Source organism: Neolamprologus brichardi, chromosome 18 (assembly GCF_056152115.1).
Source record: "Neolamprologus brichardi isolate AB-2024 chromosome 18, ASM5615211v1, whole genome shotgun sequence".
Lineage (NCBI taxonomy): Eukaryota > Metazoa > Chordata > Actinopteri > Cichliformes > Cichlidae > Neolamprologus > Neolamprologus brichardi.
The window spans coordinates 30,510,515-30,529,361 of NC_142121.1; the positions used below are offsets into that span (position 1 = coordinate 30,510,515).

The 18,847-nt window shown below is 39.9% G+C and overlaps 1 protein-coding gene across 1 annotated transcript in view; it reads right to left on the reverse strand.

The window, feature by feature from the left end:
* Positions 1–550: 550 nt before the first annotated feature.
* Positions 551–18,847, reverse strand: part of LOC102788469 (sodium channel protein type 2 subunit alpha-like) — a 34,515-nt gene continuing 16,218 nt past the window's right edge. Inside the window, exons 14-26 of the mRNA XM_006802692.2 lie at positions 18,065–18,238; positions 17,303–17,659; positions 13,996–14,406; positions 11,067–11,184; positions 10,800–10,954; positions 10,401–10,574; positions 8,628–8,750; positions 6,960–7,232; positions 6,623–6,676; positions 6,401–6,542; positions 6,056–6,156; positions 5,592–5,862; positions 551–3,900 (exon numbers count right to left, since the gene is read on the reverse strand). Coding sequence (XP_006802755.1) covers positions 2,672–3,900; positions 5,592–5,862; positions 6,056–6,156; positions 6,401–6,542; positions 6,623–6,676; positions 6,960–7,232; positions 8,628–8,750; positions 10,401–10,574; positions 10,800–10,954; positions 11,067–11,184; positions 13,996–14,406; positions 17,303–17,659; positions 18,065–18,238 — 3,582 coding nt within the window. The 3' untranslated portion in view covers positions 551–2,671. The remainder of the gene's footprint in view (positions 3,901–5,591; positions 5,863–6,055; positions 6,157–6,400; positions 6,543–6,622; positions 6,677–6,959; positions 7,233–8,627; positions 8,751–10,400; positions 10,575–10,799; positions 10,955–11,066; positions 11,185–13,995; positions 14,407–17,302; positions 17,660–18,064; positions 18,239–18,847) is intronic.

The following is an 18,847-nucleotide window of genomic DNA, read 5'->3' on the forward strand; positions in this document are numbered from 1 at the left end:
AGAAAAACACACTGACGTCTCGAGGTATGAAAACTGTAAAACTGGTTTTGTAGTTAGTTTTTGTGGCTCTTCAAAGTATTGCTAAATTCTTCGCATGTGTTATAAATCTCCCATCACTGTGTGATCACATCACATCACTGACACATGATTCTGTGTCAGAATGAAAAAACTAAAATAAACTAAAAAAAATAACAATGAATGGAAATGATCAGGCTGGTTGTTGAGGGGTTTTTGTGGTCATGTTGCTTTTGTGCTGCCATTATGAACAAATTTAAGCTGCAAAGGGCAATACGAGCACACTCACAAGGACAGCACAGTGATGCAAAGGTTTCTGCACATCTGTTTGGCTTTTTTTTTTTAAACACATGGACTGTGAGAGAGATTGAGAGAGAGAGAGAGATTTAATATCGCCCTGACTTGTAATGAGGTCAAATCAGTTAACTGGTTCCTCATGTGAAAATGAAGATGCTGGGATGCTGCTCGGTTCTGAGCGCAGCTTTAACCGTCCACTGTGTGGTCAGTAAAAATCCACAGGTCTGTAAAAGAGCTTTATTATCATTCAGTAAAACAACCGATAAAATGTTTAACCTAAGTGCATTACAGACAACCAGGTCCTCAAGGAAAGTCTTTTATATAAAAATGAAGATATTATATTTTTATAGTTTTAACATATCGTATAATGGCCACTATGAGAGTCACTGAAACGGTCTTTAAATATAAATATATCACAAAAAATATGTAAAAATTAGCTTTACACTCATTATACAGCCTAGAAGCTGTTTACGCGCTCAATTACAAAATGAGCTTTCAGTGCATGCATGCTCTTCAAACCCACATCAGTCAGATCAAATTAAACGGTCTAAAGAGATTCAGAGTGTGCGGACAATAATCAATATCAGGCACATGATTCAGGGATCATCAGTACACACAGCCCTTCTTAGTAACTGACACACAAGTTAAATGTGCAATGCAGTATACATGACAAAATAGCTGTAAAAGGTTTCATTGTAGTATATATATATTTTTTTTATAATGAATATGAAATACTGCTTGTTTTCTGTCATCTGAAAATGCATATATCACCTTCATTTAATCAAAAATGATATAAAAAGTAGTAAAATGAATGTCATTTTATGGGTTTGGCTTGGCTATGTTTTTCCTGCATTTGAGATGAGCAATTGCTAAAGTTGTAAGCTTTGGTTAAAACTGTAGTATGGTAGTATGCATTAACATATTAAAACCTGAATTAGCACATTAAAAGTGCCACAGTCAATTAAAACTAGAAACATTAGCCTGCAGGTGAGACTGACTGACATCAAAACATTTGGACATTTCTATCAAATTTGTATTTGTAGAAAATAACTTATTCAACAAATATATATTTTTAACTTCATGAAACTTTTAGCCAAATCTGTTTTTGATTGTATCGTCAGTTTGTTACTTAGATGCATTCTTTAATACCTTTCTTTAGTAATTTTTAATTTGCTGCATATATCTTGCATTTCTCAGTTTGAGAAACCAATTTCTTTTTTTGTCTGCTGTTCTCTCGGGGGTTTTGCTTGTCCATTTATTATGCAATCAGAGAGAAGCTTTTCACTGCAGGTAACAGTTCTTGGCCTTGAGGAGGGATGTGTTGTTTCAGACACTGGTTTTAGCAATAGAAATGTATTAGTGTAAACTACTGTTGTAAATTCCTTGAAGTCATGATGTTGTTTCATTGGCATCTATCAATGGATAGTTTTATTAATCTGCAAGTAAACACTCTGTTCTCTAATGGCTCAGTCACACTAAAGTAAAAGTAGGATGGCAACCTCCTTGTGACTAGGAAAAATCAGTGATTGCATTTCATTTTTTTTGGTTGTAAGGAGTTGTGGTGGCCAGTTGCTTGCCCAGAGGGTAAGAGATTGTGACTGCACAGTTTGCCTGGTGGGCAGCAACCTGTCTCCAAACAATTGTGGTTCAATTTAGACGGACTGCAGTCACTTTCAGACAGATTGTCGAAGGTTTGCAAATAAATGATTTATAAAGGCAGACAGACTGCATCAGTCACACCCGACTTTTGTGTGAGCGCAACTCATCTGTGAGCAATCTCTTTGCTATGGGGACTTGACTCAAATGTTTGCCAACTGGTTGCAGCAAGTGCAGTGTTTAGTTCCCTTATAAAGTGGTGGATAAACAAATCCATTCAACGGAAGACCTTATTCTAAATCTGATTAATCTGCTTCTAACAACTTGGTGCCAGATATCACAAATGACCTTTACAAGTCTTGTGGTTTCCTTACTTCAATGACTCAGAGTTGTATTTGCTGCACAGTGAGGACCAATATGATACAAGGGAGCTGGTTTTAATGTTGTGGCTTTGTCTTGATAGGTCTAGGTCGATATTAAAAAAGAGTGCGTGATTATGTCTGATGCCATATTGTGATATTTTTAAGATGACGTTTAACTTCAGAGCTGTCCATGGTACTCTTTTGAACGTTGTGACATAACTGACATCTTCCATTAAGAAAATAGAGGCCGAGTTACCTAAAAACATTGCATATTCCCTCCATATCTGTTAAAATATAAAAGCTTTTTTTTTTCTCTTAGACCGTGAGTCATTTCAATGCATATTCTCTGCTGTAAACAAAACAGACAAAAGCAATACAATCACCCTCCATTCAACTGACTCTCAAAGAAATGTTTCCTCATAGTTTTCCCCAGGCTCCCTGAGTTCAGAGTCTCTGGATACTGATCGGGTCACCTCAAAGAGGCTCAGAGAGGCTGCCCTGGTCACACTATCGTAAGATGGTGGGGAGGATGTTACAGTGTTGTCTGCTGTCTCTGCAGCCTCCACAGGCCCATAATGCTGGATCATGGTGGCTATTAGACCCTCTGTTTCTGGAGCATTCTCCACATCCACGACTGTCTCGTAGTTTATCTGTCTGTAGAGGTAGGACGCCTGCTTCATCTGCCGGCGCACAAGATGCCTCCTGTAACACCTCTGGATGACGATAGCGGACACCTCCTCGAGTTTGCGCCGCAGTGTGGAGGTGATGGGCTCGTGGGAAACTTTGGACGGGTTGGTCATCATGAACTTCTCCTCCATTTGCTGTTTCAGGGCATCCATTTCCCCCGACTCTCCCAGGACGCGCTTTGTGAAGGCAAACAAAATATCCAGGCAGTGGATTCTGTCCCCACTGACCATAGGGAGGTCCATGGAGATCAGGTGGATTTTATTGGGCTTTGGGATACGCAACGGTTCCGACAGAGTGTCAGCAAAGTTCGACAGCATGGAGAACTCAATGAACTGCGTGGCCTCTGAGTCAAACTTCTCCCAAACCTCGTAAAACATTTCAAAGTCATCCTCGCTCAGGGGCTCTGTGCTCTCCTCTGTGGCAACACTGAAGTTCTCCAGAATGATAGCTATGTACATATTTACCACAATGAGGAAAGAAATGATAATGTAACTGACAAAGAAAGCTATGCCCACCGAGGGGTTGCCGCAGTTTCCTCGGGTGTTGGTGCCTGTGTTGATGAAGTTGAGGTCACACTCATCTGGGGGGCTGGACATTATAGGGCTGAGCAGGTTGTCCCAGCCTGCCGAGGTGCTGATCTGGAAAAGGCAGATCATACTATTCCCAAAGGTCTCGAAGTTAAACATATCATCAATTCCATCTTGTTTCTTCACATAGGCAAAGTTTGCCATGCCAAAGATTGCATAGATGAACATGACAAGGAAAAGTAGGAGACCAATGTTGAACAGTGCTGGCATGGACATCATTAAGGCAAACAGTAAAGTCCTTATTCCTTTGGCTGCACGTATAAGTCGGAGTACACGTCCTATCCTTGCCAGTCTGATGACTCGAAACAGGGTCGGTGATACAAAGTATTTCTCAATAATGTCAGCAAGAACAATCCCTGAAATGAGAGCAGACAGGAAGTGATTTGTCTCATTGCACAATGACACACTCAAATTAACCTGCAGCACTGTAATTCACATATACTGTTCAAAAAACCCTTTTTAATCAGAGTATAACATCAAGTGAATTAAACTTGTGGGATATTGATGTGGTCAGCTGTAATTGCAGGAAAAGGTGGTTCTACAAAGTATTTACTCAGGGGACTGAATAATTACGCACACCTCACTTTTCAGTTATTTATTTGTAAAAAATGTTTGGAATCATGTATGATTTCCGTTCCACTTCTCACGTGTACGCCACTTTGTGGAACGTGGAATTCCAATAAAATTAATTCATGTTTGTGGCTGTAATGCGACAAAATGTGGAAAAGTTCAAGGGGGACGAATACGAAGCCACTGTATTATGCTAACCATAGCTCTGTGGCTAGCCACCACTAGCTGGTACATCATTATATACCAGCTAGTCCAACTTCAGTAATCCTACAAACGTCACTTCTGTTTAGTTTTCTGTCTTCATTTATTTTGGAACTGTATTTTGGAGCAGAGCTGTACATTTTAATTTTTTCAGAAATCCCTCAGTCACAACATGCTATATCATGTTTAGGTAGAAACTAGCGAGCTAACTCCCTGCTAACTTCTAACTCATTTCATAAATTCTGTTTTCATGGATGCCTGGATGTTAAACTCAATTGTTACTCCTGGTAGAGCAGCCACACAGATCATTTTATTAAAGATGAAAGAATTTAGACAGTGTTTAACTCTCAGCGATGTTAAAATGACTGTGGGACCTGAAGCAAAGTTTGGACCCGGAAATGGCTAATGTCAGACTTAAAGACTGGGTTGCTTAGATGTTAATGAAATAACAACAGGACAACAATGAGACAACACCCAAAACAGGTATGTTTTTACAGGTGGACACTCACAATTTTCCCTCCTACGGAGCCCCGCAGGGGACATGGGAGAAAAAAAAATTAAGACGGACTTTTGCGAGATCTCGCAAAAGTTTTGCGAGATCTCGCAAAACTAACTCGGGATCTCGCAAAACTTTTGCGAGAGCTCGCAAAACAAACTCGGGATCTCGCAAAACTTTTGCGAGAGCTCGCAAAACAAACTCGGGATCTCGCAAAACAAACTCGGGATCTCGCAAAACTTTTGCGAGATCTCGCAGAAGTTTTAGCCGCATTCTTCCCATTAGCTTGAAGCTAACGGGAGGTCGAGACGTCCCGTTAGCTTCGAGCTATCGGGAGGTCGAGACCTACTACAGCTGGGAGGAACACCGCTTTCCCGGCACATCGTGCCTCGACCTCCCGGTCGGCTTCGAGCCAGCGTCCGAAGAATGCGGCTAAAACGTTTGCGAGATCTCGCAAAAGTTTTGCGAGATCCCGAGTTTGTTTTGCGAGATCTCACAAAAGTTTTGCGAGATCCTGAGCTTGTTTTGCGAGCTCTCGCAAAAGTTTTGCGAGATCCCGAGTTAGTTTTGCGAGATCCCGAGTTTGTTTTGCGAGATCTCGCAAAACTTTTGCGAGATCCCGAGTTAGTTTTGCGAGATCTCGCAAAAGTCCGTCTTAATTTTTTTTTTCTCCCATGTCCCCTGCGGGGCTCCGTACCCTCCTTATCTTTTCTGACTGCTTTTTTCACTAGCTTGGCATTTACAAAAATTGTAAACGAAAAGATTTTTTTCACTTCTTACCGACAATAGAGAGAATTATCACCACGAAATCAAAAATGTTCCATGCAACGGTGAAGAAATAACAACGGAGGGCAAAGATCTTGATCAGGCATTCGGTGGTGAAGATCACAATAAAAGCCAGGTTGATCTTGTTGAGGATGGACTCCATTCGCTCTGACTGCTCATCGGTTTCCACCATCATGGTCACCATGTTGACAATGATGAGCATCATGATCATAATGTCGAAGGCTTGCTTAGACACCAGATCAAAGAAGAAGGCTTGGATAATGTTCTAGGATCAGGAAAGAACAAGCAAGAATACAATTTAATTTATATAATCCTTAACAAGGTTTGCAAGCTTAATGATACCACTTCAAAAAAATACAAAATATTTTAAATGTATATATATATATATATATATAAAGTGTACAGGTAAAAATCTGTATCTTAAAAATGTGCTACATTTGCAATTTACATAGCTTTACCGTGGGTCTGGGTATTGGCTTTTGAGGTTTTTTACTTCCTAACTTCTTCATAGCATTGTAGTACTTCTTCTGCTCTTCAGTCATGAAGATATCTTGTCCTCCTAAGTGGAAAAGAAAAATATCTCACGTTACTTTCTTTCCTAAAACAATGACAGGAGTTGTTTTCTTTTAAATGTTCAATCTGGGGGAATTAAGACCAAAAATCCTGCCACCTTATTATTACTATAGAAAATTTTCCTTTGTACTTTTATTGGACTATTCATGCATTTGTTTCTGCAGCTTCAAATAATAAGAACTGCACGCAAATATCAAGTGATCCCAGCCTGAAATCAGCATTTTTAATACTCATCTTTCTTTTCTGCTGATTGAAATTGTCAATGATGACACCGATGAAGAGATTGAGGGTGAAGAAGGAGCCAAATATGATGAAGACTACAAAGTAGATGTACATGTAGAGGTTGATTTCTTTTATCGGTTGTTCCTCCACCTAAAAACAAATGGGTTCATTAGTCAGTTAGTTAGTTAAAATTTTCATGGTATAGGTGTGGAAGAAAATAATATACTTACTCCTCTTGAATCAACAGCTGCATACATTATTTCCATCCATCCTTTAAATGTAGCCTGTAAATAAGAGAATATAGTACGATGTCATAGTCCAGGCGCTGCATTGTAATGTTATAGTAACAGCTGATTTCATTTTTAGAAAGAAAACAACAGTGAAATGTCTTTTATGATCTGCTGTAAATATCGCAACGAGAGAGAATGAGAGAGACTGATGTAAGTGTCTGGACAGAACAGGAGAGGAACAACACAACAATATGAGTAGTGAACAAGTTCTCGAGGTGTTTATTAGCAAAAACAGGCTGGCATCATGTTTGACAGGTTCAAAATAAAATCAACTTACCACTTGCAAAAGAGAAAGGTAGCCAAGCCCCACATTGTCAAAGTTGACCTTGACTTTGGTCCAGTAGAACTGGGTGTCATTCATGGTGAGGCAGTCTGACTTGTTGTTGACCAAAGAGACACTGTGGATGAACCCCGTTCGGTTCACGCACTTTCCAAATTTGCCGGCGAACAGATTGACTCCCATGATACTGAAGATGAGCCAGAAGATGAGACACACGAGCAGCACATTCATAATGGAGGGAATAGCTCCTATGAGGGCGTTCACCACGACCTGATGAGCAAACAAGAAATCAGGTCAGTCCCAGAGAAATAAAGTATAATCTATTGTTGTAAACAGCTTATCTTTGTGATCTCTGCAGTGCACACTAGTCTGGTAATCTTGTTTTCTACAGATGCTATGATGTGATAGTTGAAGTTTAGTTTCCCAATTCTAACTTGAAGCCAACCGGACAATTTTTCCCAGTGATTTACGTTATGACAATCCCTTGTATGATAATACATGTGCTGTGTGTTGATAATCAATTTCACTCTAAATCACATGTATGTTTTTTGAAAGTACAGGAAAAGTCAGTGGGATACATAACAGTGTCATACAAATTCAGAGTATATGGAGAGACACACGTTTATACACATGGCCACTTTATGAGCTACACCTTGCTAGTATTAGTGTGAGACCCCCTTTGTTTTCAGAGCCCAAATCAAAATCACTCAAATTATCTTCCCCCACATTCTGGTGCTTGCTTTGAACCTAAGCTGGTCCTTTTACCATGTCTCCATACCTAAATGAATTGGGTTGCTTCCATGTGATTAGGTGTTAGTAAGCAGGTAAAAAGATGTACCTAATAAAGTGGCAGTTAAATAAACGGGGTGGCTGTAGCTCAGGCGGTAGAGCAGGTCATCTACTGATCGGTAGGTTGGTGTTTCAATTCCTGACTTCCCCTAGTCTGCATGCCAAATATCCTTGGGCAAGATACTAACCCCAAATTGCCCTCCAATGCATCCATCGGAGCATCAGTGTGTGTGAATGTTACTTAGAAAGCACCTAGAAAAATGTGCTTGTGTGAATGGGTGAATGCACCAGTTGAGTGCTCAGAAGAGTAGAAAAGCGCTATATAAGAACCAGTCCATTTACCGTTTAAACATTAAATCACAATCACTAAAACAAAAGTATAACAGCTACTGTTATAAAAGTATAACAGTACTGTAAAGTTTACATTTAGTATGGCTCGGTACAGCATGTACCCTATAAAACACATATACTGCTGGAAAATCTAGTTGTCAGAACTTTACAGTAATTTACCAGGGACATTTTTTTACAATAAGACTGGAAACTATACATGTTTGCACAAAGTTTAGGGCTAATCTACCAAGAAGCTAAAGAGCTGCTGTCTTTCGCTGGATAAGTAAAGACTTTACATGTAACAAATCCCTGAAATACTACAAGTCATTCACGGTGACATCAGTTCCAAAGTTTTATCCACTCAGCAGCTGTTGAGACTTTTCTACCTTGTAGAAAACTACTAACCAATTAAGCTGTTGTGGTAGTCCCAATGCTAAAGTTGCTTTATAACTAAGGGTTTATCCATAAGTGAAAGTATATTAGTGAGATTAATCAGGATGTTAGTAGCCGACAGTGACAGCAAAGGACAGAAAACATATTTCTCACCCTCATGCCCTCAAATCTGGACAGAGCTCTGAGAGGTCTCAAAGCACGGAGGGTCCTCAGGGACTTGATGGCAGTAAAGTCAGAATATCCCAGTGAATTCGCTACCAGGCTTATCAAGGACACCTATGTGGAGTACAGAAAGGTGTATGAACTCTGAGAATCATAAAACAGATATCTGTGCTTAAACCTTTGAGAGGAAACAGCAAAAAGTACTGAAAAAAAAAACAATATCAACTGGTCTTATCAGCACATTTGCCAAGAAAGTGAGTATATTTTTAGCAACTGTTATAAAGAATCAAAAAAACGGAGGAGAGTCGTAAGAGACACATCAGAAACATTTAAAGAGCCATAGTCACATTTTTTGTGTGTATTTTGGGACATTCCACAGTTAGGAACACAAATATTGTATTTTTGAGGTTTAGATTTGGTTTTTGAATCATCGTTTCAGCAAATTTAGACTTCCACTCTATTCTACATCCAAAAGAGACAAAACAAAATGGTATTCCGCTGTTGAATGACCCTTGGATGACAGCTATGGATGAAAATGGCATGAAAGATATGTGAGAAAGTCATGTCATGAAGGATGATGAAAAAACACAGACAAGTATGCACATATGGTAAAAACTGTATCCATGCATGCATACTCAGCTATATATGCATATAAATATGTATATATATCAAATAGAGTGAGTTTTATAAAGAAGTTTAATCTTTCTTTGCCAAATTTGTTTCCCATTTTGTTCCAAATTGATCCAATAAGTTCATTCAAAACAATTTAGGGCTAATAAGGTCCCAATGATCTGTATTTCTTTATAAAAGTCCTTTTACAGATGCGTTTGGCCAATATATCTAAAGAAGATACTCAAAATCAATTTCAGGACTACAGAAGTCTTTGGCTCCACCACAATACAGACGAAAAAAAATACAAAAATAAAGCAAAAGTAGGAAAGAAAAGTTTGCTAGCACTTCCTTTAAACATAAAAAACAGAGAACGCTCGGTACCTGAGTTACACCAAACAGGTCACACATGAATTCAGCTGGTGCAGTTCGAAAACAAGACTTTACGTTCCACAGTAAACCAGATCTTCTGTAGATAAGCCTCAGATCACATGAAACTGAGTTTGTTTTTGATATAAAAGCCAAGGTCCTGTACCCAAGCGGTTCAAATGATGATTGCTGAGAGCGTTTTTTAAAATTATTATTTTAAATCTCATTTTATATGAAAAGCATTTGTTTGGAAACAAGACGGTGGCTTTTGATATCGCAACAAAAAGCGCTTACGAGTGAAGAAACACAGAAGCATTTGTGATGCGGATGCAAGTTTCCAGTCCCAGACTCCATACTCACCTGGGACCTGCTAACTACAACTTACCCTAACAATAGAGCGGTCTGTGGCAATCTGTGTAACAGCAGGTGAAATCAGAGGAAGTCAAGGGCTGCATGCCTCGGGCACTTTGAGTGACTAAACACTTACAGAACCGCATCCAGTTCCTCACAAATGTGTGGCAAAATCCTACTGGGGAACGGCCAAATCCTGACATGAGAGCAGCTGCAAAAATCTACACCGTATCTACTGTTTCAGTGTGAATTAGCGCTTAGTTCTGCAGCGAACAGGTTCAGGTATTGAAAATGTTGTCTAGAGCTAATTCACGTGCTCTCCTGTGAAAAGTCTGGCATCATTATAGCTATAAATCCCACAAGCACGGCATACATTCAGCTACTTCCTTTCACGTAATATGATTTGAAAACCAAAGCAGCAAAGGGTTAACTTACATCCACAATCAGAAAGTCGAGCCAGCACCAGTAGTTTGTAAAATACTTCTTGAAGCCGTATGCAATCCACTTGAGGAACATCTCCAGGACGAAGATGTAGGAGAAGACTTTGTCAGCGTACTCCAGCATCACCTTTATGACTTTTCTCTTTTCAATGTAAATGTCTTCAAATGCCTGCAGTACAAGAAAACGCAGCATTACATTTCCAGCTCAGCATAAAAAAAAAACATCTGTGATAAGTTTTTGTCTTTAAAACTACACAAAAGGCACAATTTGGACATCAGCCAGCTCAACGTCTCATCAAATCTACTGCTGACACTGTTGGTCAATCCAGACGTTAATAATTAATATTGGTATTGGATCAATATTAATCTTTCTAATTCCATCTAGGACCCTTACCAGAGCCCCACTGCTGAGCAGGATCATGAAGATGATGAATGTCTCAAACCAGCTGTGCTCCACAATCTGGTAGCAGGTCTTCCTCAGCCTCCACCAGGCCTGTCCTAGTCCACGGCTGGTGTTGATGTTACAGCACTGGCAGTGTCTCATGCAGACTGATGACCGTGTCAAAAAACAAAACAGGATTTATCACAGCATGAAGGAAAAAAGAAACATTTTAAATGAATGCACGTTAGCAGATTTAGTGAGGTTGCTACTTTCGCTCACATTCAGGAAAACATTCATCAGGCTCCATACTGTCTTCATCCAGCACTGACAAGTTATCCTCTTCCTCTCCGGGCTTCCTTAGATCCACTGTGCTGCCCTCTGACAGGCTTTTCTTCTCCTACAAAATAAAGTCTGAGTGTTTACAATCACGTGCCCTCGTATGGAAACAACCCTCAGCTCTTTGACATCTGCATGTGTAAATACAGAATATGAATCTATATTAAACTAGCAAACAGCGATCTGTTCTGGTTGTGTTCCCCAGCCTGTTGTGATACTGCTGATGCTGTTGTCATACATTCATGTCACACATTAAGAGTTTTTTTTAAGAAAAAGAAGTTGCAGCACATTTTCCTGCTCCACATGAGCCTGCGTGCATTCATCCCATCAGAGCCGGCGCACCTTGATGGACTTTCAATCTCCTGTGAGGCTTACTGCAATTTTGATGAGATTTTCATGTGTTGTAACAACAACATATTTCATATGATTTACAGGACAGAGGTGCAGCTTCAATCTCGTAAAATGGTACGAAATTTAATCCAGCATTAAAGGGCATGCACGGGATCTGGAAACCAAATTACCAGCATTGCTCATCTTAGAGTTTAAAGACAGTGAGAAACATAATGGACTGATGGCACATCAGAAAGTAGTAATTGATCCCATTTAAGCAAAGGCGATGTATTTACACTCTAGAGAAGACTCAAATACTTAACTATAGGATTTCTTTTTAACAATATTCTTACACATAATATGTTTATCACTTTTGTGTGTGTTTAAAGCTCTGCATATGCAGAGCAGCTGCAGATGCCCAGTTAAGCTGATGGACGATTGGAGGTCCCCCCGCCCCCGTTTTTCATGATGCCTAGTTCTAGTGTGGTGTGCAGCAGTGCATGGGAGGGAAAGAGGAAGAGAGAGCACCAGACTGCAGGCTGCCCAGTTCAGCTGTGTCAGTTTAATCTGCTCTACAGCGCCTGGCTCCACATCTGGCCTGCTCCTGTTTTTCTGCCAGACAGGACAGGAACGACACATCCTCCGCCTCAACAAACGCCCGATCTGCAGGACAGTCTGACTCTAAAGCTTTCGATTGAACACAGTCAAATCCAAATCTATACAAAAACTGAAGAGTGCTATTGCACTCTTACTGTTGCGTTTTCATGCAAATTAAAGCAGCTATACACACGCTGTTAGTTATTGTTGCTGAGTGCACGGTAAACTCATTTCATATGTACAGAAATGCAAACAAGAAACAAACTGTATCTCAGTCATTGCAGCTTCGTCCAGTGTTTGTGTGTAAGTTAGCTGTCTAATGCTGGGCAAATAATACTAATGCACCTACGGATCAGGGGTGAGCTTTTCAAGCTGCGATGCCTGACCCGTCGAATGCTCGGTGTGCTTCCCTAAGATTCCCTAAGAGGCTTTCAGAAGTGTGCTAAAGACATATCTGTTTAGGCAGGCATTTCAGCGATGCACCGTCTGCTGTATACGTCCCGCGTTTCAGACACTGAAGTCTTGAACTGCTTTAATCCCAGATTCTTTTGTTCAGTTGTTCATGTTTTTATCATTTTGATTTCTATAAACACATTCTGCTTTCCATTGCAATTTTCTTTCCTTTATATTTTAATGATTTCAATTATGTGTTCTTCCAATGTTTGTACTCTTAATAATCATATAATCTTACAGTACTCGTTAATGGGTGTAAAGAGTGCTGTGGACAAAAGTACAGGGAGACCTAAACATCAAACCTACAGGAGTTGCTCAGCCATCCAAACACATGAAGCTGCCATCACACAGTTTTTGTGCTGATGTTAATGCCAGAAGAGGTTTTGAGTCAGAAGAGCATTGGTGACTTTTACTCACTTTGCACCTTACCACTTGGCAACCTGATACTGTAACTTTAAGTGGGCTGTAACTCCATGGGTCATTGCTGTGGCTCCTAAAAGCTTTCCCTTTGTAATAATAGCACTTACAGTGGATCGTGGAATATCTAGAAGGGAAGAGATATCGAATGCTGACTTCTTGCTACAGTGACATCCTGTGACAGCGCCACCTTCAAATTCTGTGAGCACTTTGGAACGAGCCATTCTTTCTCAAATGTTTGTAAAGGCAGACTGTGTGGCTAGGACCCTGATTTTCTACACGTGTCTCAATGGGACTGAAAACCTAAATTCAAAGGATAAGATGTGTGGCTTAAATAGTAATGCCCTCATTTTCCTGTTAGTTAGGGATAATCAACCCCTTTAACATGTGTGTACTAAATATAGCTTTAAGCATAGCTCGGCACACATTCAACCACGTCTCATTAACATGTGTGTGGGTGTGCAGCACTCTATGACAGACTGATTCCATAGCATCATCATCATCGTCATCATCATCAGAATTAGAAAACACAGATGTTACTAATAATATTTAGGCTACCAGCACAAAACATATATGCTTAAACATACACACATATGTTAAACAGTATAAGCTCTGTTTTAGCCACAGCTAGTTTTGAAAGTGTGCAGCCCTTCTGTGTCCAGTCATTAAACATGATAAACTAATCCCACCATTTTGATATCATGTTCATTCTCATACAGATCCTTTGTAAAAATGAAAAGCTTCTGAAAAATCTTTGAAAAAACTTAAATTATTCCAGCACATCTCAATTTAATAGGTAGATCAGACAATAATTTCAAAATCATAATTTGTTGTCAACGTGGACTTCTGGAGTTTATCTCAGCATACAACCAGCAAAAAACCAAGTAATTATTAATTTATATGATAAGAAACACAAGCCAAACAATCAAGTTTCAGTGTTTCAAATGACAAGATGAGATTTCATTCTTAGCAAAAAGTATGCCGATAAAATCACATTCTCTAATGTAATGTAAGTTCAGAGAGCATTAAAGCCTAAGTTAAGCCCCAAACATGATTCTGGGCACGACATACTTACCAGTTTGTTTTCTTCATCCTCTGATGACTCTGAGATCTCCTCCTCCTCCAAAAACTCCACATCTGACTCCCCAGGCGCGATAGGAACAATGACAGTCAGGTTTGGGTTGGTCATGTAGCTGTCCTCCTCTGGTACGATGTACTTCTCTCCATAACGTCCAAAAATCCCCCCATTGCTCTCCATGTGATTTCCGACCGGCTTGAGGGCCTGACTGGTTTCCTTGGGTTTGTGTTTTCCACGCTTCAAGCTCCTGTTGCAGAGGTTGATGACGCTTGTGACAATCCAGGAAATGCCGGAATGGATGCGAGCGATGGCAATCTGAATGTTATTCAAGTCCCCGTCTTCGTCTGGAGCAGAGAGATTGTCTGAGCTGAAAGAGCTCAGCAGCAGGGCCAGAAAGAGATTCAGCACCTGTTGACATACCAAAAAATGTATGTTTACTTACATCTGAATGGATGAAACTATTAAACTCGTTTATAGCTATTTAGCCGTAACCACTTAAGCCCTTAGTCCCTTTCTCTCTTTTTTTTTGCATCTACATATAAAAAACACATTTCAACCAAATTTGCTTATGCACAGAAATGCTACATCCCATTTCCACACAGCCTCTTCAATATGTCACACTCCACAATAATAGGTGGTGGTGGGTAGTGTGTTAATATGGCCTGGAGCAAAGATCCTTGGTGTGAAAAGCAGGACATTGTATAGCCATATTATGCTTGTATCACCATCTGATGCGCAAAGCTCTGAATTGTTTAGTATGTATGTATGCTTTATCATTTCACCTAATGCCTGACATGATGTCCCATATATTTTGTCAACATTAGCAAATCCCACAAAGTTCTGCAACAATGACACGCTCAGGCACATATGGCTGATGTTTCAGGCCTCCTGAAGTCAAGGTTCAAAGCATCCAACTCCTAAGTAATCTGTCTGCTAGCTTAGAGAGCAGCAGCACGGGGGCATAACACTGCACATATGTGTGTGTGTCTGTGTGTGCGTTCCCTTCATGGGTGATGTGCACAGTTGGCAAGGATCATCTTTAGCCACTGAGCTAGTCAGAGATGGGGAGCATGAGCAGATGATTAGTGATGAATGCCCTCCGACCTTCTCACCCCTAAGCATCCTGGATAATCCCACAGATAAACTGCTTTCCCACGATTCATGTGCACAGACAGGTTTCTGTCCATTAAATTGCATCGGGAGCGCTGTTGTGATCTGATCTTTAGGCTAACAAGGCAATACAGTCAATGAAAGTGTCTCTATCCACTAATAGCATCTATGTGATACTTGAGAAACTGCTATCTACACCTAGAAATATCTAGTACCTTTCTTTTGACTGGGTTTGAATTATGCAAATCTCTTGCTAATTTTTTGTCAAAAGAATTTAAACTTATCCTAACTACAAAAGTCGAGGGGAGCAAGTGAACAAGTAAATAAAACTAGATTTTTACTGGGTTAAAATAGTGCTATACCAAAATACAAGTATTTCTGCATGTATTTCTATTACCAGGATCACCACTGGAACGACACCACATTCAAAGCAAAACAACGTTGACTATAAACAAATCCTGCAAATTCAGAGTGCTTTTGTATTCTTTAATATCAGCTCACAGGAAACCACAGGAGCAGTGAATGTGGGAGTGGGCGCATACAATTAAAACTGAATTAACTGCTGGTTTTTTTTACCGCTGCATGTGTTGGCTTGCAAAATGAGCAAAAATCAGAAACTTGGTGTTAAACGGGGTGAAAGCTCTGCGGTGTTTGTGCAACACTTGGGTCCCCATTTCACCCGTAAGGCTTAGCTCATTAGTGGTGGATAAAAGGGCAGTAAAGCTGCTCCAGCACTGAGTTTGTCTCTTGTCGCTTCAGTTTGCACGGCAACATGTGTAGATAATACACATATGATGCAGCACAAATAACAGAGGGTTTTTAAGTTGAGGTGATGTGTAAAATGCAAATGAAAATAGAACAAAATGATCTGCACATCTCATAAATCTATAATCTATTAAACTTGGTAGAAACTCTGCTAAATCTAATCTGACGCAAGACCATGACACTTTCATTTAATAGAGCATGCTGAAGAGTTGCTCATTTACAGATATACAAACTAATACAGCTTGCAAATTTTAACATAATTAACTTGAAGGATGGTCCATTCACATAATACACAATCAGCAGTCCTCTCTTGTGCCACGTAATCCCAGATTACTTGTGACATCACCAAGTGGATTTGGTAGCATTGAAACGCTACTGCGTCGCTCTTAGTCATCAAATACTGTTTAAAGGATAACTTTGCCTGTCCAATATCAAAAGCACTTCTTCTGTTAAAGACTCATACCCTCCACATATCCTCCATTTTTTAAATCTTTATTAAGGAGCAATGGATTCAATCATTTTGTAATGCTTACAAAAATCCAAACTTGATTTATAGGATTTCAATATTTTTAAATAGGCTGAGTAATTCCACGTACTGCCTGGACACCTTTTTTTTAACAAGTCTGTTTTCAGAGTAGTTCAGCCACTGACCTAAGTATTTAAGGTATGTTCAAAAATAACAAACTTTAATTTTCTCAGTCTCCCCTTCCAGGTAATTTCCTGGGGAAGTGCTGCCCCAGTTCCTGCACAGTTGGTAATTTAACTGCACAGTTGGAGGCAAATCTCAGGGTGGTGGGGAATGACTGCGTGGGTGTGGCTTGCTACCACGTGGTGATGTGACAGTAATTTCCACACTGAAAGTTTGACTTTGGGGTAGTTTATGGTGAACAACCATGTTGACTGTGCTCCTGACATGATGTGAGGATGCTCTCTGAGTTGGGTGGCTATGACTTTGAGATCACTGCTATGAGCAATGTGACGGTTGCGGCATGAAAGTTGGTCAGTTTGTAACAGAAGTTGATGTTTGCTCTCTATGCAAGCGCAGCTGATCAGAACAGGACTTCCAGTGAAAGCTTTCCAATGAAAGAACGTGAAGGAGGGATCAGACAGTTTAAATTAGGACTGGATTCAGTTTTCAGCTTTTTGACTGCACCTCGTGCCTGATCCTGTAGTTGGCATTTGCAGAAGCAATGTGGTGCATGTAGGACTGAGCTAAATGTCACTCAGTGCAACACTGTGGTTGACTCATTTCTACTGTCTGAACTTTGCAGCACAGAGGAACAGGGGAAAGGCCACACAGACACTTCTCAAAAGAAACTCTTGTTGAGTTTAATCTTTTTGTGAGCTTTGCCGGTACAAAAAATATAGACTATCACTCAACATAACCTTAAACAGGTTAGAGTTTAAATGCCAAGTCATAATAACTTACCACCAAGTTCCCTATGACCATGACCAACATGAAGACCAGGATGCAGAGGGGCTGGCCAGCCACTTCCATACAGTCCCACATGGTCTCGATCCACTCGCCGCACAAGACCCTGAACACAATCAGGAAGGAGTGGAAGAAGTCCTTCATGTGCCAGCGAGGCATCTGACAGTCAAAGGAGATCTTACAGACACAGTCCTGATAGTTCTTGCCGAATAGCTGCATTCCCACCACAGCGAAGATGAAAACAATGATGGCCAGCACCAGCGTCAGGTTTCCCAGGGCGCCCACCGAGTTGCCGATGATCTTGATGAGAGTGTTGAGAGTGGGCCAGGATTTTGCCAGCTTGAAGACTCGCAACTTATGATAAGAGAAATGTGAAGACAAATGATGCTGCATCTTCAGAATAGACTGACTATTACACTATACAAGTTGTACAAATTAACTAGACTTTAGAGTTAAAACCTTAAGAGACTTTTATGTTTTTAGATGTAGTCTGATTATTAGATATAATGTGAAACTCTGACAACACTGTTCCTAGGTATCATCATTTTTTAATGGACATATTTTGCTTTGTCCATACTTTTATCTTAGACTTCACCCATTTGAGGACCCTTAGTTCATCAGCTGTCTGTTTCCCATTGCAAATAGTTGAATCTGCTCCGTGTCTAGGTTTTGTCTTCTGTTCATCAGGAGCTGATCAATCGGAAATAATTACTAAATTTTCTTCAAAGTAACGCAGAGAATGAACAAGATTTCCCTCACCAATCTGAAAGATCGCAGGACGGACAGTCCCTCTACATTGGAGAGGCCCAGCTCCATTAAACTGAGGCAAACAATGATGCCGTCAAAGATGTTCCAGCCCTGTTGGAAGTAGTAATAGGGGTCCATGGCAATCAGCTTCAGTACCATCTCAGCTGTAAATATACCAGTGAACACCTAGAAAAAAACACAGTGACAAAAAGACATTTAGAGGTGAAAAATCCAGCAAAACAATAGGAATATTATAGCTACAGCTTAATTAGTAGAGCATTCATTGTCTTTTAGATGAGTTGTTTCTCTTTTGTTGACCACAAATAAACAATTTTACACAACCGCCTTCAAAAGATGTGTAATTTGAATTTTATTAATGAGAGAACTGAAAACATTTCAGTGAAGGTTTCTGCACACAAACCTTAGTTCAACAGAAAATATAACAATGTATTTCAATATGTTATTTCATTTTTGTTGTTGTTTTTAATTTATTCATATAAAGGTACATATAAAGTTATATAATTTTAAAATTACTTAATATATTAATGTATTTATTTATTTACCAAATCTCTGTCAGAGTCTAAAATTCACCGGTAGGAAGAGATTTCAAAACAGAACTACAGGAAATCAATTCCACCTCTTGCTAAAAATACTCCATGTTATTAAAGATAATCACAAATAGTCTAAAACAGAATCTTTGACAGCGGATCAGCATCACTGTATTTGACCTCCTGTCCTGCACCTGCTTTAAAAAACAACCTGTCTGCAAACAGAGACGGATTATCTGAATGCCGG